We start from the raw sequence: 25,130 nt of genomic DNA, 5'->3' as shown, positions 1-25,130 counted from the left end.
GTTAGAAGTTTCTTTATCTTAATGAGGTTTTTCCTCATTAAAGCAGCTGTATTTCTACAACCTCAGTGAAGTAACTGCTCATACCTAATTAAGAAATTATATGCATCACTTAAATTCCATAGCAGCACCCTGTTTAAATTCTATTGCTAAAGCACTAATACAGGTCCAAATATTTGCATTTCTTAAAATATACTGAACAAATGAAATGACCTCTAACCTACAAATGAGAGATGAGGAGGTATGTCACCAGGAGTGTTTCTGAAGTTTATTCTTTCTGTTGTACAAGGATATATTTGCATTAGTTATCAGCCTACCCTTTTTATATCTAATTACACATACATTTCAACAGATTTAATTAGCTTCCTAGAGACAAGTGATGAGCAGAAAAGCTCTTAAAAATGTGACCCAATAAATAGTTTTAAATTTGGCAAACTTATGATACAATAAATCTTTATAGGAATAGTGGGTACTGGAAATCTATCATAAATATCTTTAGAATGTTCAAATTATATACTTGAGGACCATCTCATTCAAAATGCATTGCTATCTTCATAGATTAATGACATTGATTCGAGTTGACAGTTGAAACCAGCTTTAAATACAATTTCTTTTGAAAACAATACGACTGATAAAATTTATATGATAGGGGTCTCCAATTACCATTATAATGCTTATTAAGAAAGAGGTGTTGATCAAACAGGGCAACTGTGATTTAGGAGCCCTAAAGAGAGTATGCATATAACTTTGATGTCATGGAGCATTGTGGTCCAAAGATAATTATATAAGTATGTATATATATATGAAAATACACATAAATATATATATATATATACTACCTTGATCAAAAAGTTCCCGGAATAACCACCATGTGGCGCTCCCATCGTTCCGATTTGTGTTCTGTTTTTTTGTTAAATTGGTACATCTGTTGTTGATATTCCCTTCCCATTTGCAAAAGTTACGGTCGGTTTTCGGTATGTCCATCAGTGCTTCCTGCGATTTTTCCATTACTTCCTCTCGGCTGCTAAAACGCGTTCCCCGTAATGGTTTTTTAACTCGATTGAACAGGAAGAAGTCACAGGGAGCCAAATCAGGTGAATTCGGTGGCTTTTGGATGGTATTTGTTGCATTTTTCGTCAAAAAATTACGAATAATGATAGCACTGTGCGACGGTGCGTTATCATGGTGCAAAATCCACGAGTTTTCTGCCCACATTTCTGGTCTCTTTCGGCGAATTGCTTCATGCAAACGTCTCATAACGCCCAAATAATACTCTTTGTTTACTGTCTGGCCTTCTGGCAAAAATTCATGATGCACTACACCGTTGTAATCCATGAAAACCGTCAGCATTGCCTTCTTTTTTGACTGAAAACGACGTGGTTTTTTTGGTCTCGGCTCATTTGGTGAACGCCACTCACTTGCCTGATGTCTGGATTGCGTGTCGTACTCATAAACCCACGTCTCGTCTCCAGTAATGATCCTTTTGATGAATGTGGGATCGGATTCAGCCTCGCAAATCATGTCTTTTGCGACGTCAACACGGTCTCTTTTTTGCATGAAATTGAGGTCTTTTGGCACCAACATTGCTGCTACACGACGGAAACCCAAATCATTAACCACAATGTCTTGGGCTGATCCATAGGCAATGTTCAAGTCCTCCGCTATTTCTCTGATGGTTAATTTGCGGTTATTGACCAACATTTCTTTTACTTTATCAATTTTTTCACCGACTTTCGATGTCGATGGTCTGCCACTGCGTTCATCATCTTCGATTGACTCACGACCACTTCTGAACCGCTCGTGCCACTGGTAAACGACCGTTTTTTTAGAGAATCGTTGCCGAAACACTTTTCCAACATTTCCAACGTCCGTGCGCCACTAAATCCGTTTTTTACGCAAAATTTAATACAAGTTCGTTGTTGCAAATTTAAATCCATTTCTGCAATTGTAAAAAATCGCCAACACACACAGAGATATATGTACTCTTGGCTACGTAACTTTTGCAAATGTCAAGTTATGACACTAAGATTTAAAGGGAATATCAACAACAGATGTACCAATTTAACAAAAAAAACAGAACTCAAATCGGAACGATGGGAGCGCCACACGGTGGTTATTCCGGGAACTTTTTGTTCAAGGTAGTATATGAAGTGAAAACGTAAATCTCAGACATTCCACAATGACTAAATGCACCTTGTTCTGCTATCAGGAATCATTCAAAATAATATGTTTTGAACAAATGACCCTATAACTTTAACTATATAAGGATTAGATGCTAGTAATTTTCTTGGCAATTTGTATGTTTACCGAAGATTAAATAAAAAAACTACCATTGGGACAATGTTTACGTAAATGAAATATTTCCTTATAAAAATTCACCTTTTAAAAACTAATACATTAATGAATCTGAGAGAGGGATAAACATACCCAAATACAGAGGAATTACTTTGGCAATGCATTGGAAATGATTGAATTTATATCAAATTATGTATACAAAGCATAAAAAATGAATGCTATGATATGATGATGAAATATACCATAATTGTAATCAGAATAAAACGCATCAAAGAAAGCCAGTACTCTTACGCATGCTCTTTAATAAACAATTCAGTATTCAATTTTTTCCTACGTACATATCTTATGTATACAATAATCGCAATTTTTAAGTCATTTCCCGTATTGGCCATTTGGTCATTAAACCTTTAGGCATTTCTACATTAGGGAGGAAATACATTTAATATGAACACTTTTCAATCAATCAATTTACCTTACTTTCCCTATCGCATACTGTTATCAAGGAAATAGCTCACTATGAACATTATGAAATAAAAACACAAAACTCACCTTTGCGCGACTGATATTTCTATCTTCCTGCTTCTTTTCCGTTTGCCTCTCCAATAAAAGATTGTTTTCGTAGCATTGCTGCTTGAACATATAGAAATCGGTCAGCATTTTAAAGCACTGATAGCAAATAAACCACGGGTTGATTCTATCCATCACTACCTACGAAAACAAGATTATCAAGGTAATAAACCCCACACATCATCCCTCAACGGAACTCCATTCATGTACTACTACTCTACTCTGATCCAAAACTGGGAAACTTTCGTGGCAAAATTACGATAACAGCGTCTTGATGGATAAGTAAACACGTAAATGATGGCCTACTTTCAATTCCAATAACTCTTCTATTGCTTCCCGGACCAACTGCTCGGCATCATCGTTTTCACTAAAAATATTTGTCAACCGACCACCACGGCCAAGACATAATCTACACCTTAAACTTTCTTGTCGTGGCATCTTCGTAACACTTAAAACTGTCAACAATAAAAACACGTAAGCAATAGATTCCAAAATGGCCGACTACGTATCGATGAGTCGTTCGTTCTGAATCGATTCCGAAGTGGGAGTTTGAGAATCGTTCTCGTTTTGTTTTGCCCTAAGTGATCACCAAATTCAAATACATTTCCACTTCTTAAAATTATTGCATCTCTCACCTAATTGAGTGTAATCATCCTTATCAAAAAAAATTAAACTGTCGAAATAGCAAGAGTTTAAAATAGTATTTGGTTACCTAAAAATTACAATTCAAAAATAATATTACATTGTTCGAGGCATCAGGGTATACTTTATTTATTATTTATACGTTGACCAACAAGTTTAATCCTTTTAAAATGATATTGCAATAACACAGCTGAGTTTTCGGATAAAACATTTCCTAAAAGCGTCACTATTCAGAGTGAAAAAAATATTCATGAACTCATTTATGGCATAAATTTATTTTAATGTATTAATGAATCAAGCACGAATTACTTAATATGGTATATTTAGTTGGAAACCATGGCATGGATTCTTAAATATACAACGACTGTTAGCCAAAAGTCAAAGGATTTGATATAATTAAAAAAAGGAAATTTCAATTGCTCTGTTTTTAATGATTTTAATCAGACCATTTAAATTGATAGTTCTTTTCCTGAGAACAAAGAATTTGGTATTTTCCTTGTGCCCAGTAGTATGCTAAATATATTACGTTAGTAATGTGAATTAATTAATTCCAGGTTTTCGTTAGCTATCAAGAGGCAAATCCAAAGTCATGTTTGAATTTATAATTATACCTTTTTAGTAAAGGGTAAAAATTAATATTAAGATGTTTCCTAACCTGTTTACATCAGTAAACATGTGCTAATAATCCAGGTTTTAATGGCAGTTCTGAGTTAATATAATAATGAATAATAAATTCGTATATATGCATTTTCATTGGAATATTACTGAATTAATGATTTCATCCATCATAAAAAAGTATTTCTGATGCATCCTTTGGATTTCTCCCAAACAATTCTTAAAATCCTCCCATTTCTGTCCGGTTTCAATCCTGTCTGCCTAAATTCCTGCACTTTCCTCCTCCATACTCATATTACAAAAGGCTCCAATGAACGCCTATTATACATTTAACAGGACAGGTGACAATAGAAGAGACGGCATGCCACAGTCACACTCCTAAAGCTGCTCATACTGACTCTTCTATCCCCATGCGCCCTTGATATTAGTCTCAGACATGGACAGTATGTGGAATAGCTTTCTTTCTCATCTGTGATATGATGATTAGATACTTTTCCCACCCACTTTCCTATAATCAAAGGTAGGAGTTCGTTATTATGCATTTCATACGATCAGATTTTTCCATAATCTCAACATAATAGTATAATGGCTCTATGATTTAATATTAAGATACTCTAGCTCCCAGATTTTCCTATGCCCATTACTAGTTTATAACTATTACAGCTGTTCATCAAGTGAGACTGATTTCATGAGTATGACAATATGATATTCACCTAAAAACGTACATATTTTTGACAAGTATGTATGATCATATCCGAATGAATTTAAAAAAAGTTTACCTCAGGTTAATGAATGCATAAATAATATTAGCATGAAGTCATTCGTCTATATTGGAATATAGGTCATAATATTTTTCGAATATCAGAAACGGGGACGCCAACTATCGAATAATATATTTTGACGAGTATTCTTAAAGAAACCTAATGAAAAATACGGGACAGTAGAACTTATAATATAATTTCTTTATTCTAGGCTTACGACGGCTGTTAGATGCCTGTATTATTGGTTAATCTTGAATGATTGCATCGTAAACAATGCTTATTGTAAATCATTTGACACGGATCTTTGAAATTAAAAGAACGGAACAGAAATGTTTTCCTTCATTTATCTCTATGTCTATTCAAATGGATATTTCATGGATACTACAAAAGCTCATAAATATCTTAAGAAAGGCGGATCCCGATTTTCTATGACTCAATCTTGAATTAAATCTGAGAATTCGCGAGAAAGGTTTTCATATGTGTGATCTGGAATAAGATCCTCTCTTCTAACAACAAACCCATTCCCTTTCCATTCAAAACAACTTCGTAACAAATGAAGTACGAAATGCAAGTGGCCAGCAGACGAGTTACGTAATTTGTGTGTTATTGCTATGTTGAAGACTTGAAATGCTGTGTGAAGTCATGTTTGAAAAACGGCTTTGTACTTCTATAGTTTGTTTTTAGGTCATTTTTTCTGCATACATGAACACGATCAGCATTTCCGATAAAGCCGAATTTTAACTATGCAGAGAGTGTTTGAACAGTCGTGAAGTGTTCATTAATGTTTCGGCGAGAAGGCTAATTTACAATTCATGCTGGAAATGAAAATAGAGGATTTAATAGATGTTAAAGTAAGTTCATAAGTCTATTTCGCTAGCTCTTTAAATTATGTGTTTAAGAAATTTCCCAGATCTGTCGAATAAATGAACGGAACATTTACGACGTAATTATTTTTTTTGTTTTCAACTTTATATCAAAGAATGCCTGTCATGCTTCATCGCCTAATAAACATGTATAAAAGGGTTGATTTTTTTCGTTTACCCAATTACTAGATTACATTGAAATAGCCCAAAATATTTGGGATCGGAATTAGATAATTTATTTCCATATCAATGCATAACCTCACTTTTCAAATTAGTGTAACAGTTGACAAACGAAATGCGAATTCCCTGGTATAACGTTGTTTACTTAGTTTCATCGGCTGTTTGAATAAATTTTAATACTAGTTCAATAAATGTTGACATATTGCATTACTTTTCTAGCGTTAGATTGTCCAGTAAATCATTCGGCGCACTCTAAAACCTTCATAATGTGCGATAAACACGAATTTGAAGTCTGCAGATTGTGCTTAAACAGTCGCAGTCTGTTGATCAATGTTTTCGGCGACAATAGTAAATTCCAAAAAATGTTGGAACATGCGATAGAGGATTTAATACATGGCAAAGTAAGTTCAGTTGTCTGCTTTTTGTGTTTCAAAAATTTTGTTTGTGAGATATCTTAAATGAATTGGTATTAGGTTTATATACTCCGAACACTGTTGTCTAAATGTAAATTGAAGTTTAGGCGAGAGGAGTTACGTGCAGTCTGGTGTTAATACATGGTTATAGCATAGTCTATTAGGTTGTGGATGATGCATATTATCCCTGGTTGGTGTGTTCTCCCTGCATGGAGAAGGTTACGGAATTCCGGCTGCTTTAGCGTCAATGTGCCGAGTGATGTGTTTGTTTTGTATAATCGCATCCAAGAGGGGAAGCTATCCTTCAAGGAAATACCTAATAACCAATCGAGAAGAGGTCAGTTGTATCTAATAATATGATCGATATCAATAACGAAGACAAATTTGGCTAAAAATTAATATTTCCTGACATGTTCCTTGATTAATAAGTGGGGAAAGCATTTTACCGTCTCTGCGATCAAGCGCAATCATTTGAATGTTATCGAAAATACCACTTTTTCAGGATGGAATAATTTTAACATTGAAATTAGAGTTTAATTTTATGGACAATTAATCAAGATAGATGGTTTTGATTTTTTCAAAAGTCAAGAAGAAAATTCAATGTTTCATTGACTTTCCAAGGCGAATGACAAATAAACACTTGCACAGTGAGCTAAAAATTGGCTTTTTTTGGGAATAATGTACCAGCCCTTCTTAATTTTCTTTTGTTTCCTTGATACTCCTATTTTGAAATTGTGAAGTAAGGATGTTAATGAATTATGGCATTTTAATGCTTTGTGATACATTCCTGGCGAAACTGAGAAAGAGTATTCTAACGACTTGATTGACAGTGATGTTATTGACAAGAGGGCTGTGGCATCCTAGATGACATGATCAGTTTTAAAGAGGAGGTTGACATTGCCATTAGATGCTCTATTTCTCCGGTAGAGGATTTTCATTCATCCATTGTTGCATCAATACTGAAAGGTAACAGTCATTGGTCAGACAATGAAGAGGCAGGGAATATGATAACTGATCATACATATTCCAGCATAAAGTAATGCACATTTACGTGGAAAATAAATTTATTATTTAATGCACTTGTACAAAGTGATTCAATTCTTCACCCACTCTTCCTTCCAATAATCTCTCCCTGAAAGTATAATAGGATCAGGAAGCCAATGACATTGGACAAATGAAAATCAGTCTGCATTTCTGTATAGTGTATCAATTCCACCCTTACTCTGTAGACTTTCCATAGCCTCAGTCAGCATTTATACAATAGTTTTTATACTAGTTTTATTTGTGTTAATTTATTATTTAATTTTTAATGCCTAATTCTTCTTAAACCTCAGTAATAATAATTCACTAAGTCCTATCTGAGTCACCTGGCAATTTTCATGCATACCTATGTTTTTTCGTGTCATAATAAGGAATAAGTAATAGCTAATCCTCATCTTTAACCTGCAGAACTCAATGCCTTTCTTCATGTGGTGATTTCTTGTCCACAAACTGTGGTCTTGGACCTAATCACCCCGTCTACTCTTCCTTATATCTTATTCCAATCTTATATCACTATCATATGTTACAAATGTTACTCTCTTATTTTCCTGCATGAACTCATTATTTATTATGTCCTGTAAAGGTGGTAAATCCTCTCAATTTCTTTCTGCTTATGATTGCTCGGTATGTAGACCAGAATGATGATCAAGGGTGTCGATCATATGTGCACTTCTACCGATAATAATTTATCAGTTCATAGGTCTATGAAAACTATGCTTTTATAAACATTTTCATTCACCATTTTGTCCATCCTTAAATATAATATCACGAATATCAGGGTTTCAGGGCTCATTATTTTGTAATGCCAGGGTCCATCTAAGACATAGCCACACAGGTTTTTAAATAAATGATTACAACTTTAATGACATGTTATTTAGATGAAATATTAATCACCTTATGCATGTGAATCAAAGGAAAAAAAGTAGCATTTACTGACCTAGAAAAAAAGATTATTTACTGGGAAGCCTTGGTTTGAGGAAGGTAGAGGAAGGGGTGTGAGAAGATGCTGGGATATACCTTGGGGAGGAAAATCACCCCCTCCATCTCTCTCCCCCTCTTGTCCTCTAAACACAATTTTGAAACTTCTTTGAATGGATGGTATGTAATTTTTTCTTCTCTTTGATATCAGCCCTATTGTTTTAAGAAACCAATTTACCTGCAAATGGTAGGACATACTTCTGCCCGTCTCTTTCACACCTATGATTATGAAGGCATTAGTTCAAGCTCCTCAGACCAGCTGAGGAGCTTGAAGTTTGGAGGAGTTCATATGGGCCAAGTGGCTAGAGTCTAGTGTAGAAGAAGGCAGGAGCTGCTCCTGACCCAACTTGAGCAAGTTGGTGCCAGGGGTGGGTTCATCCTGGTGTACCTCTATATCTCATTATTCCCTTTATACCTTTGCTCCTCAACATGAATGACCTCTGACCTGACTGCTGCCTCAGCAGATGATGTGCTGGCACTGCTGGGGATCCTGCTGGTACTACTGGTATGGAGTTGATGAGAAGATTCTCATCACTTTCACACAGTCCTCTAGCAACTTCCCATTTCCCCTCTTTTCCTCCTCCTCTCCTCCAACTTGCCCTGTGTCTCATCAGAGATCATCATCTCTCTGGCTGACTCCTTGATGAAGAGGTGCGGGTGGGTGCACAAGAAGGACAGCACATGCCTCAGGTGGTAGTGGTGAATCTTAACATTGTGGGCCATTCCATCCCCTGGCCCACCCTTGGACGGGCCCTGGCTGTTCGGGAGTGGTTGCCCTAGGGGTCTTTTTCAGTATCTCCAGCAAGATCTCCATGCTAGAGCAGTTGAGGCTCATTCTGTTCATCTGGAACTTGGAAGGCAATTGGTCAGAAAAGTGGTCACTGAACTCACAGAAAGGTAAATGGCTCCTGTTCTTCAAGGGCGTGGGTGGCTTGGACAGCAGTGCTGGTTGATCCTCCTCAGAGAGGTGAGAGCAGCCTATGCCCCTAATCTGACCTTCTTCCACCTCTCCCTTTTGACCCACATCAGCCACCTTCCTGGCTGGGGCACATCCTCCTGGGAAGGCACCTTGGGGGGAACAGGCATCCTGGTACCCCTCCAGATCTTAAGCTTGCCAGACAGGTACCAGCTGCAGCAGATGCCTCTTCTGCATCAAGAAACTGAGTCTGTGGACAGTGTACCTGGTGAAGGAGATAAGTAAGTTGGATGGGCAAGTCACGGACCTCAGCTGGTAATTGTAACAGCAGTGATGTCACCCCCCTGACAAGGTCACCACGGGGCAGTGTCCGGTGAAAGGGGACAAGGTTTAGACCATCCCATGACCGGCCAGCTTACCCCTCTTGGGACAAGTCTACTTGGCAAGGAGGACCGAAGTAGAGGCCCATCTGGGGGTGGCTTCTGATGGGGATAAAGGCAGGATCCCTTTGTGGAACACCCAGCTGCTAGGATTGGAGGATGTGAGCAAGGTAAGAGAGGGAGAGTTGGCCAGGGAAGTCAGCTCCCAGGAGGTTGAGGGGGAAGGTATGGTGCTGGAGATGGCAGATGGCCTTACCTCTTCCCACCTTTGTCTCCTCCTCTTCATCGTCCTCCATATCTTCCCCTTCCTCCTCTAGCTTAATTGTCTTGCTTATATCAGAAAATGAGGATTTTGGTGATAGTCGAGTTGAAAACCTTAGAAACATGAAGTTGGGTGGTCAATCAGGGCTTCCAAGCACAATTGCCATTGGGGAAATACCACGAGGATGGCTGCTAGGACTAGAGGATGCCATCATAGAGCAAGTCATAGGTGATGACATGTCCAATTACCCAGAGTAGGATGCCATTAGCTTACTGTTCTCATTAATTTTCCACTTCAACACTTTGTTCTCCAGGGCAAGCTACTCATTCTGATGGCATTCCCTTTCCTAATTCTCAGACAAATACTTCCCTCTCACTTGTAGTTTTCTTTTTGTGGCCACCTTCCACTGGAGTTGAGCCTCCAGGTCCTTTACTCGGGGTTGCAAAGCTGCAATGTGTGCAAAGGCACTGTTCAAAACCTCCGATTTCTGTCAATATTCTATCGTTGTCTTCCAGTAGTCATGCAATTTCATCCTCCATCTCTAATAAATGATGGAGGATGAAATCTAAAAACAGGAAAAAGGAAAATGAAGGACATTTCCCACTTTCAAACGAAAAACATTTATCGAAGAAAAAAAGGGAACTGAGATGAGAATATTTAAAATAATCCGTATTGAAATCAAACTCAAATGACACATTTCTCTTACTTATCATTTAGGTTCCAACAGTTTCTCTTTAAAAACAAACTTAATGAGGCATCAACTACGACTTTGGAGGCAAGTTGAAAACACTTGCTATGGAAGCATACAGTACAGTTTAATATTCTTATCCTCACAAATTAATGTAACAGGACATCTCCTAGAATATGATAATAAAAATGGACTTATTTTCTATTAAATATTTATTCAATGGATATCCATAATTAGAGTTTGTGCTTGTGTAAAATAATGAAGTCAATAATGTAATGTAATGTTTCGTGTAATAATGTCTTCACACAGTGAAGACATTATTACACGAAATTTAAGAGAAGTCTTCATTGAAAATGACAGGCAAATCATAACAAATGAATAAATTTTTAACATTAATTAAATGATTTCACCTGTAGATATGGTAGAGTTATTCAAACAGATATGAGCCCAGGCATCAATCAATCATCTGCATTCTAATATCTTCCATAAATATTCTGCCAAGGCACTATTTGTCCCAGAAGGAAGTGAATGTTCAATGGTAGCCATATATGCATTAATTGGTATTCAGTTAGTATGTATTTACAATTACATGAGCCTTCCAAAGTTGCATTATTTCATTCTGCTGATGGAAGATGAAGATAACTTAAGATTGAGATTAGAGAGAAACTAACATTTACACCTTGGTATTTGAAGAATCAATGAGTCAGCTGTTATTTTATGTTTAAGTTGAGGGTCTAGGGATGAGAAGGATATTAAAATGGAGATATTATAGTATTTATCAAAGGAACTATAGTTTTCTGGGGCTTTTTTGGGCATTGGAAGTATCCCAATTGGAATAATTCTAGAGTGAGCCTTGAGGTTGTTATTGATTCTAATATGAAGGGTTGTGGTATATTGTCCAATATAGAAGGTATGGCTAGGTTGGCACTTCAGACAGTGAACCTCATCATATAACAAGCCTTTAATAATTTTAGTGACTGGATCTTTCAGCTTTAATTTCACATAACTCAGAAACATGATTATTGAAACACTTGAAATGTGGGTTTTGAGAAGGTAGGGTGGACAGAAAGGAAAACAAATAAGTAATTGCTATTGGTAGATTGAGAGGGAACTACTGGGAAATACCTTAAGGAGGAAGAAATGATGAAGTCAGAGTTTTGGTCTATCTCATGGTTTCATCCCAAGGCACTTATAAAATGGCATGGTTTGCAGACTAAACTCTAACAAAGAAACTGCCTTTATACCAAAATGAACCCTCAAAAAAGTGAATAAAATGTTAGCCAAAGAAATTTAAATAGCATTAATAAATTGCAAACTGAAAAAAGTTATTTGCATTTTGATTTTTTATATACTTTATGCATCTCAACTGATGGTCTTTTGCAAATGTCAAGTTATGACACTAAGATTTAAAGGGAAATTCAACAACAGATGTACCAATTTAACAAAAAAAACAGAACTCAAATGGAACGATGGGAGCGCCACACGGTGGTTATTCCGGGAACTTTTTGATCAAGGTAGTATTGGTTCTGTTGAAATAAATTAACTTGAATTTCCTGCAGCCTAAGAATTCTTCATTATGGATGCATTATTCTCTGAGGAAATTAATCAAAAGTTAACTAAATGTACAGGGACTCTAGTTCTTCAAAATCAACCATAAAAAACTAGGAAGCTTAATTAAAACATGATCTTATATCCCTTGGAAATGATCCACCTGAAGAATGGCCATAAATTGAAGCAACACATTAAACATCGAATGGCCACAAGTTTATTATACGAATAAGGAGCAAAATTACTTTTACAAGGAATTAGGGATAGGAAATATCTGGGCAAGGTGAATCCTGCATTTGCTGAAAGCCATTTACCAACAAATCTTCCAACAAATTTTTAGCAATGTTTCAAACAATTCAAGAGGAAACTGATCCATTTTTGCTATGAATTATCAGAATTAATGAGACATGGCTCCTAACACTACCAGCAAGAAACAAAATATCCATCAAAGCCTTCCTTGAAAGCCAGAATCTTAGTGCCAAAGATACCTTAGTAGAACCATCTAATTTGGCAAAGTGCCTTGATATGCAAACCCATCCGGAACCCGAAGTTGTAAATGTCTAGATAAGTGAACCTTCTAGGTAGTCTCCCCTATTTCCCTTTCTTCCATCAAGAGATGGTCCTCATGAATGAATTAGTTCAATGCTAATTTATCCTGAAGGCTGCTTCCACAAGAGGTAACAGCAATCCAAACCTATTTTTCTGCAGAGCCTGATACTTCAAACTCCAAACATCCCAACCCACATTCTTTAAGATGAAGTCAGCAATACAATCCCCAGAGTTGTACAGACTTTGTTGAAACGATGAAAATGAGAACACTGCTTTGTAATCATTTTTGTTTCTCTTGCCGTCCATCCTATCTAATCAATTGCGCCCTGCGTAATGGATTACATTGTCAGCAGTTCTCTGTGAGTTAGAAATTGGTTTTTTTCTGCCTTTTATTGTAAGCACATTGCCGCAGCCTCATGGAAGGGGAAAAGTCCCAATTTGAAACAGTGAGATCAGCCTTTTCATCAAAATCAAACTATGCAGAGGCTGACAAAAAAATTTGAAATTCACTGGTTTTTCTTTATTTATTTATAGTATTTTCTGCATGTTTTCTTGATTCTTTATTATTTTTAAATACTGTTGTTTAATTGAAAAATGATTTTTAAAAAACATTAGTTTTGTGTCTAAAAATCGAATTATAATTACTAAAATAATATTCTTCAAATTTATGATACTGTAGTAATTACATTAATATTTCAGATGATGTAAATATATTACATCATTATTAACTATAATATTATATTTTAAATTAAAAAAAACTGAACATGGATATCTAAACAAATAACTTCATATTTTTTTGTTCTAAGGTGATACATTTTCTTAAATTACCCTTCGCACTTTTCACTAGTACCCCTGAGATCCCCGCCGCACTAAGAGGATTAATTATTGTTATCATGATATACATAATAATGCTGAGATTTGTCATTTTATCAATTCTTTTTTATTTGAAGAAATTACATAAAACAGGATGATAATGTCACTTTGTTACAAAGTTTTAATGAAAGTTTTACAATCGTTTCTACAGAGTGAAATAAGCTCTAGGATCTTACATTTTTATGATCATTTTGCAGGGTGTGTCTTCATGTGTGTGATAAGGTGAGTACGCAGAATGAATTCTTTTGAACAGACATTGCACTTGTGAGGCCTTTCACCAGAGTGTGTCAGCATGTGTGAGATTAGATGACAACGCTGTATGAATGCTTTTGAACAGACATTGCACTTTTATGGCCTTTCACCAGTGTGTGTCTTCATGTGTCTCTTTAGAAGATTACCCACAGCAAAAGCTTTCAAACAAATGACACACTTGTGTGGCTTTTCACCAGTGTGTGTCAGCATATGTGCCTTTAGTTCACAGCTCTGGATAAAAGCTTTTGGGCAGATGTTGCACTTGTGTGGCCTTTCGCCAGTGTGGGTCATTATGTGTGTCTTTAAATGACTTCTCATAGCAAATGCCTTTGCACAAATGTCACACTTGTGCGGTTTTTCACCAGTGTGTGTCGTAATGTGGCCTATTAAAGAAGCTTTTGTTGCAAATGGTTTAGAACAAATATGACACTTGTGTGGTGTTTCACCAGTGTGTGTAATCATGTGTGACTTCAGATGACTTCTCTGAGCGAATGCTTTTGAACAGATGTTGCACTTGTGTGGCCTTTGACCAGTATGTGTCAACATGTGATCCTTTAGAAAACATTTATAAGGAAATGCTTTTAAACACACATCACATTTGTACCTCTTTCCATCAGTATGTGTCAAGACGTGCCTCTTTAAGCTACTACTAAGAGCAAATCCTCTGCTACATATTTCACACCTGTGTGGCCTTTCTCCAGTGTGTGTTAACATATGCATCTGTAAATTTATATTTTTAGCGAAACCTTTTAAACATAATGCACATTGAAATGGCCTTTCCGCAGTATGTGTTGACATGTGCCTTTTGAGTTTACTTAAATTTAGAAAGTTTCTGGAGCAGAATTCGCATTGGTGCTCCTTGTTAAGAGCATGCACCCATTTGATATGACTTTCAAGGTGTTTTTTTCTCTTAAATACCTCCAAACAAACATCACATTTGAATTGCATCACCTTGTTAAGATGCACATGAATTACATCATCTTTGAGAAGGTCCCTTTGTTCAAATACCTTGTTGCAAATTTTATTCACATTCAGTTGAGTGGCTGAAGCATTTTCTCCTGCATTATCTTGTTTTTGGTAATCATCTGAAACATTTGAAGGATAAGGTAAGGTTGATATTCATTTAATAATATATTCCTGCAATGAAAAAAATTGTTTAAACCAGTTTGGATAAATGTATTATTTTAAATAAATTATTATAGGTATGCATGTACACATCTTTTCCTGTAAAAAGTCATTTGTCAATGTATGTATGTATGTTAGCAAGTTCAGCTGTGCTGAAATCCCAGGAACAAAGCATCTGTCATTAACTAAAGCTGACCTGAATTATGCCTGGGGATAAGGGCTTCTCTGGTTTCGCACCAGGTCAGGTTGGGTAGCACCAACATTTCGACAGATAATTCCATTATTGTCTTCAAGGTGAAGTGACATTGCCGGAATTGTGCCCAGTATTTATATGTTTGGCTTGGAGTCCGCTGTTTTCTGATTGCCAGAGCCTACATCCTGTTTTTGTCCACCATATTGAAAAAGATTGGCAGGATTCTTAAGAAACATAAGGTGGAGACAATACATAAACCTCAGAGCAAGTTGAAATCCTTCTTATCCACCTTGAAGGACGACCTGAATCTAAAAAGAGCTGGGGTTTACGAAATACCCTGCGAGTGTGGGAGATCATACATTGGGGAAACGGGGAGAACAGTGGAAAAGCAACTCATTGAAAACAAGAGATGTATCCAACTCTGCCACACCAAGAAATTGGCGGTGGCAGAAAATTGCATCGAAAAGGAACATAGAATAGAATTCTCTAAGACAAAGGTCCTTTGTCCAGCCAATGGATACTGGGACCAGATTGTCAATGAAGGAGTCCACATAAGATTGAACAAGAACCAGGTAAATTGAGACAACGGATTCCAGATTAGTAATCACGAGTCGGCAGACTCAAGAGGAAACATAAATCCCGGGCACATTCCTGGCAATGCCAATTCACACTGAAGACGATGGCAAAGTTAGCTGTTGAAACGTTGGTGCTACCCTACATGACCTGGTAAAAAACTGGAGAAGCCTTCATCCGCAGTATTTGCCAAAAAGCCTCAGATCATTCTGAATTATGCTTTCTAACACATTTTTTTTACCTTCGTCAGAGTCAATATGTTTTTCTCAGGGTAGGGGGAGTGGAGAAATGATGTCGTGCTATTTTTTTTCAAAAATTACATCACAAAGAGAAGGGTATGAGCCCAATTTGGCTGCAATAAGGTATGAAAATCTTTCTTTTCAAATGCGAATCTTCAGAAAAAATCAACCAAAAAGAAATGCAAGGAAATTCCAGATATCTTACAGAGTTGAATAATGGTTCTGTGATGATCTTCACCAATGAGTGCATTGATTTTGTCAATATTTTGATCAGTTGCTGATGTTGAAGGGTAGCCTGACTGTGATTGGTCTTTTGAATTGAATTGGTTCTCAAAAGTATAAATCATTCATAGACTCTTGGTTTCCTTAGAAGTGTTTGGCATAACAAGTCTTGAGCATTACTAATGGTTGCACTGGTAATTCATCCAATAGGAAATAAAATTATACTGCAGTATTTTACTTTGAATAGTCCACCATGTTTTCTGCCAAAATGAAAAAAAATTGTTCCACTGAAACAGTTCTTATTGACTACTGCATCCTAATTTGTTACCTTAGGGTCCTCGTTTGTGTATCTGCAAAATTTTACCCTTTCTGATGTTATGTCAATTGCTTATTTCATCCATCATGCTTAATCAATAAGCACCTTATCCTTTGTAAGTACATAAAGTATGTACTAAAAGTCACTCACAGTATCTTCAATATCTTCCCAATAAATGAGAGATACAAACTAGGTTATTTTGGTTGGTAATATTTTATTGATAAGATTTAAACTGATATTGCTGAGCAAAAAAAGGAATATAGCATGGCCTTGAAGTGAAATGAACTCAGGTTTTTTATTGCAAATAAACAACCAGCAAAGGAAAATAGCTAATAAAAGGGGTCATGATTGTCTCACATCACTGTTCCACATGGGTTTACTTAGTGTTGCCCTGATACCGAAACCATTATTTTTTAAACAGGGACTTCAAGAAAGATCAAGAAGAATATTTCAGAAGTATTTCATAGCACACAGGAAAGGAAATATATTTATTTAAAGAATGATATATTTTTCTCTGTGAAAAGAATTTTTAAAATCAGGGAAATTTCATATTGTTGCATTTAATATAATGAAGAAAATAAATCAATAACAATGGATATGACATAATTATGAAAAAATTAAGATTAGGACTGGGAAAATGTGAGTATGCAGCAGGTAACATTAAATAGTGCAATTAATTAGTTTTAATTATCATACATATCTTAGGGTTTCCAGATGATTTGAACTATTTAATGATTGCGTTGGGAACATAAATTGTATCTTTCTTGGCTAAAATATAATGAATTACTTAGTGGCAAATTATTTTTGCTACTTATTATGATGAATTATAATTAACTCTATATGCATTTTTCAGAAGATATTTCATTAAATTTATTTTTAGATTCATGAAAAAACTAATTAATCAAATTTTCACACTAAATTTTTGCAGCACTAAAGGTATCCTGTATATGTCTTAGCCTTTCTTGATAACTTATTGACAAGATCAATGGTGAGGCAGTGCTGTGTAATGACCTTCTTAAATTAAATTAATTCAAAAAATCGATTTTCCTTACTTTTGATTTGATTTCATTGAATGAATTGTATATATTTTTATTGGCTAAAATAAAAAAATATCAACTTTCGGCTAAATTTAATCAAGTTATCCAAGCAAATTGTCTATTTTGCCATACCAAAATATCCCATGAGGACCTTAGGGTAGAACTAGAAGGCACTAAACTAACTCACATCTTAGGATCATAGATTTTTGTGGCATTCAGATGAAAGACTTCCCATTCTCAGCATATCACCATGCAGGTTATTTCTCTGACAACAGTTTAGCCTGTGTTTCAATGAGCAACTTCAGGTTTAAGTAAACCAGATCAGGTAACTTTGCCATGAAGATGCTCATTGAAACACAGGCAAAATTGTTGTCAGAAAAAAAACCTATAGGAGGACATCCCGAGATGGAGTCTTAATCCCATCTTAATTTTTCATTAAAAGAATTGTGCAGACATTACAAATACATCAAAAAATTTTGCATGTCAATTTTTTAATAAGCTTAATATTTCTCACAAATGCTTTGGTGAAAGGTGAAAACCAGAGATTGAAATGGGGAAATGGTTGTTTTGGGTTTTTTAAGATATCATTCTTTACTGATTAATAAAAGATCTTGTCTGAGTTGCTAAATAAATAATATAATATACATTTATAAATCATTCTAAAAGCAATGATAATATAAACATCTTTTTTGCAAATTATCAAACTATTTTAAATGGCCTTTCTGTTATTTTAAAAACAATTTTAAAAAATTAACCCAGGTTTTCCAAAAAACCTTAGTAGTACTGCAAGAGTTAATCTCCAATGGTTATATTACACCAGACAGTAGAAAAAGTGAAGTGTCAGCACAGTCCTTAGCTCTCCTTACCTTGTTCCTGCAACACCTCCCCTCCCAGTCTTACTTCCATCTGAGGAATGTCAGCATCACAATCATCCTTAATATCAACTTCTTCTTCAGGGGATATATTTATTTCTGCATTTTCCAAAGGATCCTGCAAGATCAAAGAAAAAATATCATAGATTTTCAGGATATCATGAAAAATATTTTTGTTAAACATGGTTTTTTTTAAATGAAGAAAAAAATTGTTAACTTGTTTGCAACATAATACATATTTTAGCTGATAGCTCATGAAAAAAATCCCCTAAGTAATTATTTGCTTGATTGTATCCTTTTGTTGACAAACCAAAGAAGAACACTGTAGATGTACAGTATTTCACACTAATTGTTCTGTAGTCTTCACATGATATGACCTTTAACTTATTTGGAAAGGAACTAAAACTTATCACATAAACTTTTCTGGCCAGATTCCATCCTTACATTTATTAACCAGTCTATATACTCTTTCTCTCATATTTTCCAAAACCTTTTGGTAATTCTGCACACATTGTCTACCCCTACCACCTTATCAACTTAATTGGCTTTAATGCCCCTTCTATGCCAACATCAGATATGCCTGGACCTTAACTATCTTCCTCACTGTAAGCTTACTTTTTCATGCATAAACTTGGTTACCTAAGTTCTTATCCAGTTAGTTCTTTTTATATTCTTTCCAAGTTTCTCAGATATTTTCTGTCTTAGCATTCTTTATCTGACCCAAGTTCTCTTACTGTGCAACGGTGTTGGCCTAAGTTCTTTAACAGACAGTTTTTCACATTATTCCTTTCAATTCTCTTGGATCTTTTTTAAGCTATTTTCATACTTAATTTATCTCTGATTGTTAGAATAGATCTGTCCTTCTTACTTTTCGATAATGATTTAACCATGCTGAATAGTACTCAAATTTTGCCCATCTTCTGAAGAATTATCATATACTTGCATAATCCTGAGAACCCTCATTTTATATGCTACCAATAATTCAGAGCACCAATAACCTCTGAATATAATGTGAAGAGTCAACACCAGCCGTACTCTTATAAATGGGCAAAGGATGGATGAGGGAAAATAGAGAAGATATAAGCAGTAAATCTATAAAAATTATAAAAATTTATAAATAAATGAATATAACCAATAAGAAATAACATTAAAAAATTAAAAATAATTGAAATAATTAGATACCATAAATGATAAGAACAATTAAATGGCATACTGCAAATAAATCATGTAGTATCTAGCTTGGACAATACAGCATTGATCCTTGCTACTCCAAAGCAATCACATTCAATCGGGGCTTACAAGAAGTTCTCTCTGCACCAGTGGCCCATAAGTAACAAATAATCAAATAATAAAAACAAAAAAAAATACAAACTGTCTAGCTTGGATGTACTCAGCAGCATTGATCCTTGCTTGTCACATACACTCGCACTATCAGGGCTTATTAGAGGTTTCTCTCTGCGTCACTCCACTCCAGCAATCATATTCAATCAGGGCTAATGAGAGATTCCCTCTGCACTAGTGGCCCATCAGTCACACGTAATATAAAAATAAAAACAAAATAATTACAAACTCTATAGCATGAATGCATTAAGCAGCATTGATCCTTGCTTGTTGCATGTACTCACACTCTATCATGGCTTACGAGAGATTTCCCTCTTCATCAGTGGCTCACTATTCACATATAATGAAATAAAATTAAAAATTGTAATAAATGAAAAATAATCACCTCCCCTCTAGCTAAGATGTACTATATTGCACTGATCCTTGCTTGTCTCAAGCACTCACACTCAATCAGGGCTTACAAAAGGTTCTCCCTGTACCAGTGGCCCATAAGTCACAAGTAATATAATAATAAAAACAAAATAATTACAAATTCTCTTGCTTGGATATATTAAGAACCATTGATCCTTGCTAATCTCAAGCAATCATACTCTATTGAGGCTTACAAGAGGTTTCCCTCTGCGCCAGTGGCCCACCAATCACTCACTTGCTTGGCTATGCAAAGATGCCTTAACCCTAGCAAAACTTACTCAATCACCCACAAGTTTACAGTGGAATCTCTTCTGATGTTACGTACTGTGACTTGACCTTTGTAAAAGGGTAAGAAAAGTGCCGGGAAGCTCTTGCAGAGTAATACCATTACCATTAAGCATAGAAAAATATTGCAAAACCTCAATTTTTGAAGGGTCATTATAAAATGCAGTGAATGCATATGCCAATCTATTTAAGGGTAAATTTTAACATAATTTCTCATCAAAGAAATACTCAAACCGTACTGTCATGTCTTTTTCTTCTTCTTTTCCAGTATCTTTCAATTCATCTATATCTGACTCTAATATAACTTTCAAAGCTATCAACATTCACCACTAGAAAAATAATTTCAACTCAGTCTGAATGAACCTTACCAACTATAAACAATAACTTTATCTCAACTGTGGCCTCTGTTCACATGCAAAGTCCTTCATCTCCTTCTGACTCATTCTGTAGCTTCTGTTTCAACAAGAACACTCCTCTTTAATAAAAATACACCAACCAGCTACTTTACTGTCTCAGAAAAAGTGATTACCCTGAAATACTGCTGAATACTAAAATTCTCAAACCTTCAACCCAATTGAATGCTCTCTTTGAACCAAACTGTCTGAATAGCCCTCACCTTATCATCACTTCTTTGTCGAAAAACCATAAAATTAAACAATATTTAACTTAGCCTTTACTGTAACTTCTGCCCTGCTCAGTACGTCAGTCAATTAAACAAAACTCTTTCCCTCTTCAACATAAATAATACACTTTTACCAAAACCATCATGATCCTTATTTATCCCATCCTTAATCAACCTGCTTCCCACTACCAATTTTTGAAGACCACTTCTCTGTTAAGGTGATTAAAAACCTTAAAAAACTGTCAAGCAACAGACAGATAGATCTGAGGGATCGCACATATATGAGTGCTCCTGTCATTAAAGGCCTTTCAGCCTAACCAATGCATCTAATACCCGGATACAAATAATAAATTCATGTTTCAGGGAAAGAACAAATAATAAGATTTTTACGTAGAGATGCTAAAAAGAATAAAGAAGGGAAAAACGAGGTTATCCCAGCAAATACCCAGAATCACCACAATTCTGACTTACCTGAACAAACCTTACTTGGCCCAAGCTGTCTATTTCCTGTTCTGAAAATTAAATCCTGCCCTAATTTTCACATAAACCTAATATATGTCATGCTACATAATAGCCATTATCTATCCTAACACTTCTATTTGCTATAGAATCCTTGGCATATGTTATCTCCTCTTATATAACTGACAAATCACTTCCACATTTACCTATTTGAATGCACCACCTCTATCATGAACAGTAAATCAATGCTTTTGCCATTTTCATTTGAATAGAATTGCATATGCAGACCATTGCGATAATGCTATACAACAAAAAGCAGTAGTCTTGTTTATATACACTAATACCATTAAGTAAATAGCATGATATTTATAGCATATTTACAGTAAATACAGATTGCTGGTTGGCGCACAATAACTTATGTCCTGCTGTTTCCGCAACTTGAAGAGCACTGTAAATGAAGCATAGCTTAGAGTCCCTGACCGAGGGTATTATGGTTATAAGTTTGACCCTATACACAAAATCTGGCAGACAAAATTTATATTAAGTGATCTTTGCCCAATCAGTCTGAGAAAATTGAAATGTTCATTACATTTGTCGATGATAACACCACTTTGAATCGGAAAAGAAAATTTGATCTAAAGTGTAGATTGATAATTATGCTCCTGAAATGAATATATGCACTCACCAAATGACTTGTATCTTCATTTTCCGACCAATGATTATCACCTTCCTGTATTGATGAGCCAGCGTCAATTTTCAGAGGAACAGGGCATCCACTGCTAGTGTCAAATTCTTCTTTGATAATGATCATGTCATCTTGCATATCCACCTCACTGCCGTCGACAGCATCACTGGCGATGGTCTCGTCTTCAATCTCTTTCTTGATCTCACCAGGAAACTAATTAAAAGCGAATTAACAATATGATTTTATGAATGCATATGATAACCATTTCAAAATAAGTGATTCAGGGCAAAAAATCTTTTTGGCCAAACTTGGTCATGTAATTATCACTTGAAAACAATTTTGGTATCCATTATTTTGCAAAAAAATCAAAGATTATGACTTCAGGTGCTTAAATTGCATGCATCTACCATTAATTCAATGGAATAAACATCATCAAATGATGGTTCACCATTTCAGTGTAGGTTTTTGAAAGGCCAGAGCCATTGAAACCTATTGCACTTCTTCCACATGCTTAAGAAAAAAAAATTAAACTTTCAAGACACTATAATATTAATTGTAAAATAGAATTGGTTATGATTGCAATGGGTAACAGCTCAATTCACTCACCTGAATATTCACTTCATTGCAATCATTAATGGCCATAAAATTCATTCCATGGACTGGTGAATATGGGTTCTTCATCTCAACTGATGCTGTTCCCACGGAATGTACAGCAGATTCCACGGTACTACCTAAAGCCCACACTTTGTGTGATAGACCATCAACCATATGCTCTCCAGGACTCTTATTGTCTTGGGTCAGGACATCACTCACCTCCTTATAAACAATAAAAACAGTAATCAAACTCAGTCAGTTTGGTAGGTGATGGTAGCATTCACCCAATACTAAGTCCTTTATGGCATTATGTTAAATTCGCCCATTACGGTGGACCCCATAAAGAAGCACAAGGGAATCCAACCCTACTGTTCAGTAGGGTGAAAATATCAAATAAGAATAGATCTTGAATGATTTGAAATAATTTATCAATAGATATGACACGGACGTAAAGAAAGGATGTCTAGAAACTGCTCGCATTTTCTTTGAAGTGGAGCGCAGTTATGTACGGCGCGAAAACATTGTCATTGAAGCGCAAGATGATTGAAAGCATTTTGGGAAAGAAGAAATGAACAGTAATGTAAATAAAATTACTTTACCAAGCTAACATACTCAAACAGTTCACATTTTTGTCACAAATCATGATACCTGTGATTGATAGCAAAGTTATGAAATACGGGAATGAATTGTACAGCATATATATCAACACATATTCTAATCACAACAAAATATATTCTTTTTGGGCAAGATATGATTTTGTTACACATCGTTCAAATTAATGGATACAACTGACCTCTTGTCGATTTGTTAACCAGTCTTCCGTCACAGGATTGAACCCCTTTTGGATACGATTGTAGAAAACAAACAGACACTCTGCACATCGATGCTTAAATAGCCGGAATTCCGTAAGCTTCTCCATGCAGGTCGAACAAACCAACCAGGGATAATTTGCATCCTCCACAACCTAATTAAATATATCAAAAACAGATATTAACATCAGAATGTGCTAATCTCCTCGTCTACTTATCACTATACTTTCCCCAATACCTTACGCATTTTATGAATTGCTTATAAATTACACCGAACATCTTGAAAACATATTATAGAAAGGACATCACACATACAACTCACTTACTTTTACATTTATCAAATCCTCTATAGTCTTTTCCAACATGAATTCCGATTTATTATTCATATCGAAAATGTTTATCAGAAGCCCACTACTGTTTAAACACAATCTGCATACTACAAAATCAATTTTATCACACATTTTGAACGTTTAAGATTACGCCGGATGATTGACCGGACAATAAAACGTTAAATATACAGATGTCTGTCAAACATTACGTAAAATAGTTCGATTATTCACACAATACAACATCACAAGTGCTACGACAACTTGCGATTGGCATTTCATTCTTCTTATTTTTTCTTCAACACAGCAGTTCATGTGCAAGAGCAAAAGGGTCGATAAAAATGACCGACTCTTTGGAGGGAGATGATCGCAATTCCGCACATTACACAAGTAGACGAATCCCACCCGGTGAATCACGTCTAATCCAGTAATAGAGTGAATAAAAGGCGGAATAAGTGTTTTCCTAAATATATTTGAGCAGGATGGAGTGTCACAGGTATTTTCCGGAAAACCTAACGCTAAATGTATGTTAGCATCGTTCACAATTTACTTGAATTAATGTTCAAAATTGATATAAACAACCTTAGTAAACAAAATATCTTCCCAGTTGGGCACTTGCGTTACGTTCTTCATCTACTCCTGTTATTTCCGAAGTATTTCTTTTGAACAATGGTTTGATAAGGGAAGAGTCGATCTTAAATTGAACATATGAACAAATTTTAGGAATTATTACACGTATCACGTAACATTGATAGTTAAAATTAACTGAAGCTTATTTTTTGGTCTTAATTATCTGATTAACCATAACAAACTATGTTTAATGTTAACTTGACATCGATTCATATCGTCAGAAAAAGATTCAGTTCGTCAAAGTCCCGTTCCCACGGGTCGAAGAATTATTTTGATGTTTATTCAGATAGGAACAGAAAGAAAAGCCGGTAACATTGAACTTGTAATATTTTTCATACACTTTATGTCTACAACGCACAATAACTTTCGCTTGTATAAATACTGGGTTATTCTTACATTTAGCAATCATTAGCAAAACGTATCTGAATCTTTTGATCCAGGTCTTTCATTTAAATGATCGGAACATATTAGACCTTTTTAGTTTTTTCGATTTGTATATAATACCAAAGAATGCCCGTCATTCTTCTCTAACTAATAAAATCATATAAAACGAAATTATTTTAGTTTAGCT

General features: G+C 35.4%; 1 protein-coding gene across 1 annotated transcript; it reads right to left on the bottom strand.

Annotated features, from left to right (window-relative positions):
* Positions 1 to 9,377: 9,377 nt before the first annotated feature.
* Positions 9,378 to 24,124, bottom strand: LOC139701277 (uncharacterized). The gene is made up of 6 exons (XM_071599754.1): positions 23,930 to 24,124; positions 23,588 to 23,758; positions 22,807 to 23,016; positions 22,201 to 22,413; positions 18,426 to 18,515; positions 9,378 to 9,533 (listed from the first exon to the last, which is right to left on the bottom strand). Exons 1-6 carry the CDS (start codon positions 24,062 to 24,064, stop codon positions 9,378 to 9,380), a joined length of 975 nt encoding a protein of 324 aa, XP_071455855.1. The 5' UTR covers positions 24,065 to 24,124.
* Positions 24,125 to 25,130: the final 1,006 nt, after the last annotated feature.

Source organism: Hetaerina americana, unplaced genomic scaffold (assembly GCF_022747635.1).
Source record: "Hetaerina americana unplaced genomic scaffold, ioHetAmer1.1.p SCAF_111, whole genome shotgun sequence".
NCBI lineage: Eukaryota > Metazoa > Arthropoda > Insecta > Odonata > Calopterygidae > Hetaerina > Hetaerina americana.
Note: the sequence above shows the minus strand (reverse complement) of the source record. Positions and strands in the feature narration are given on the sequence as shown.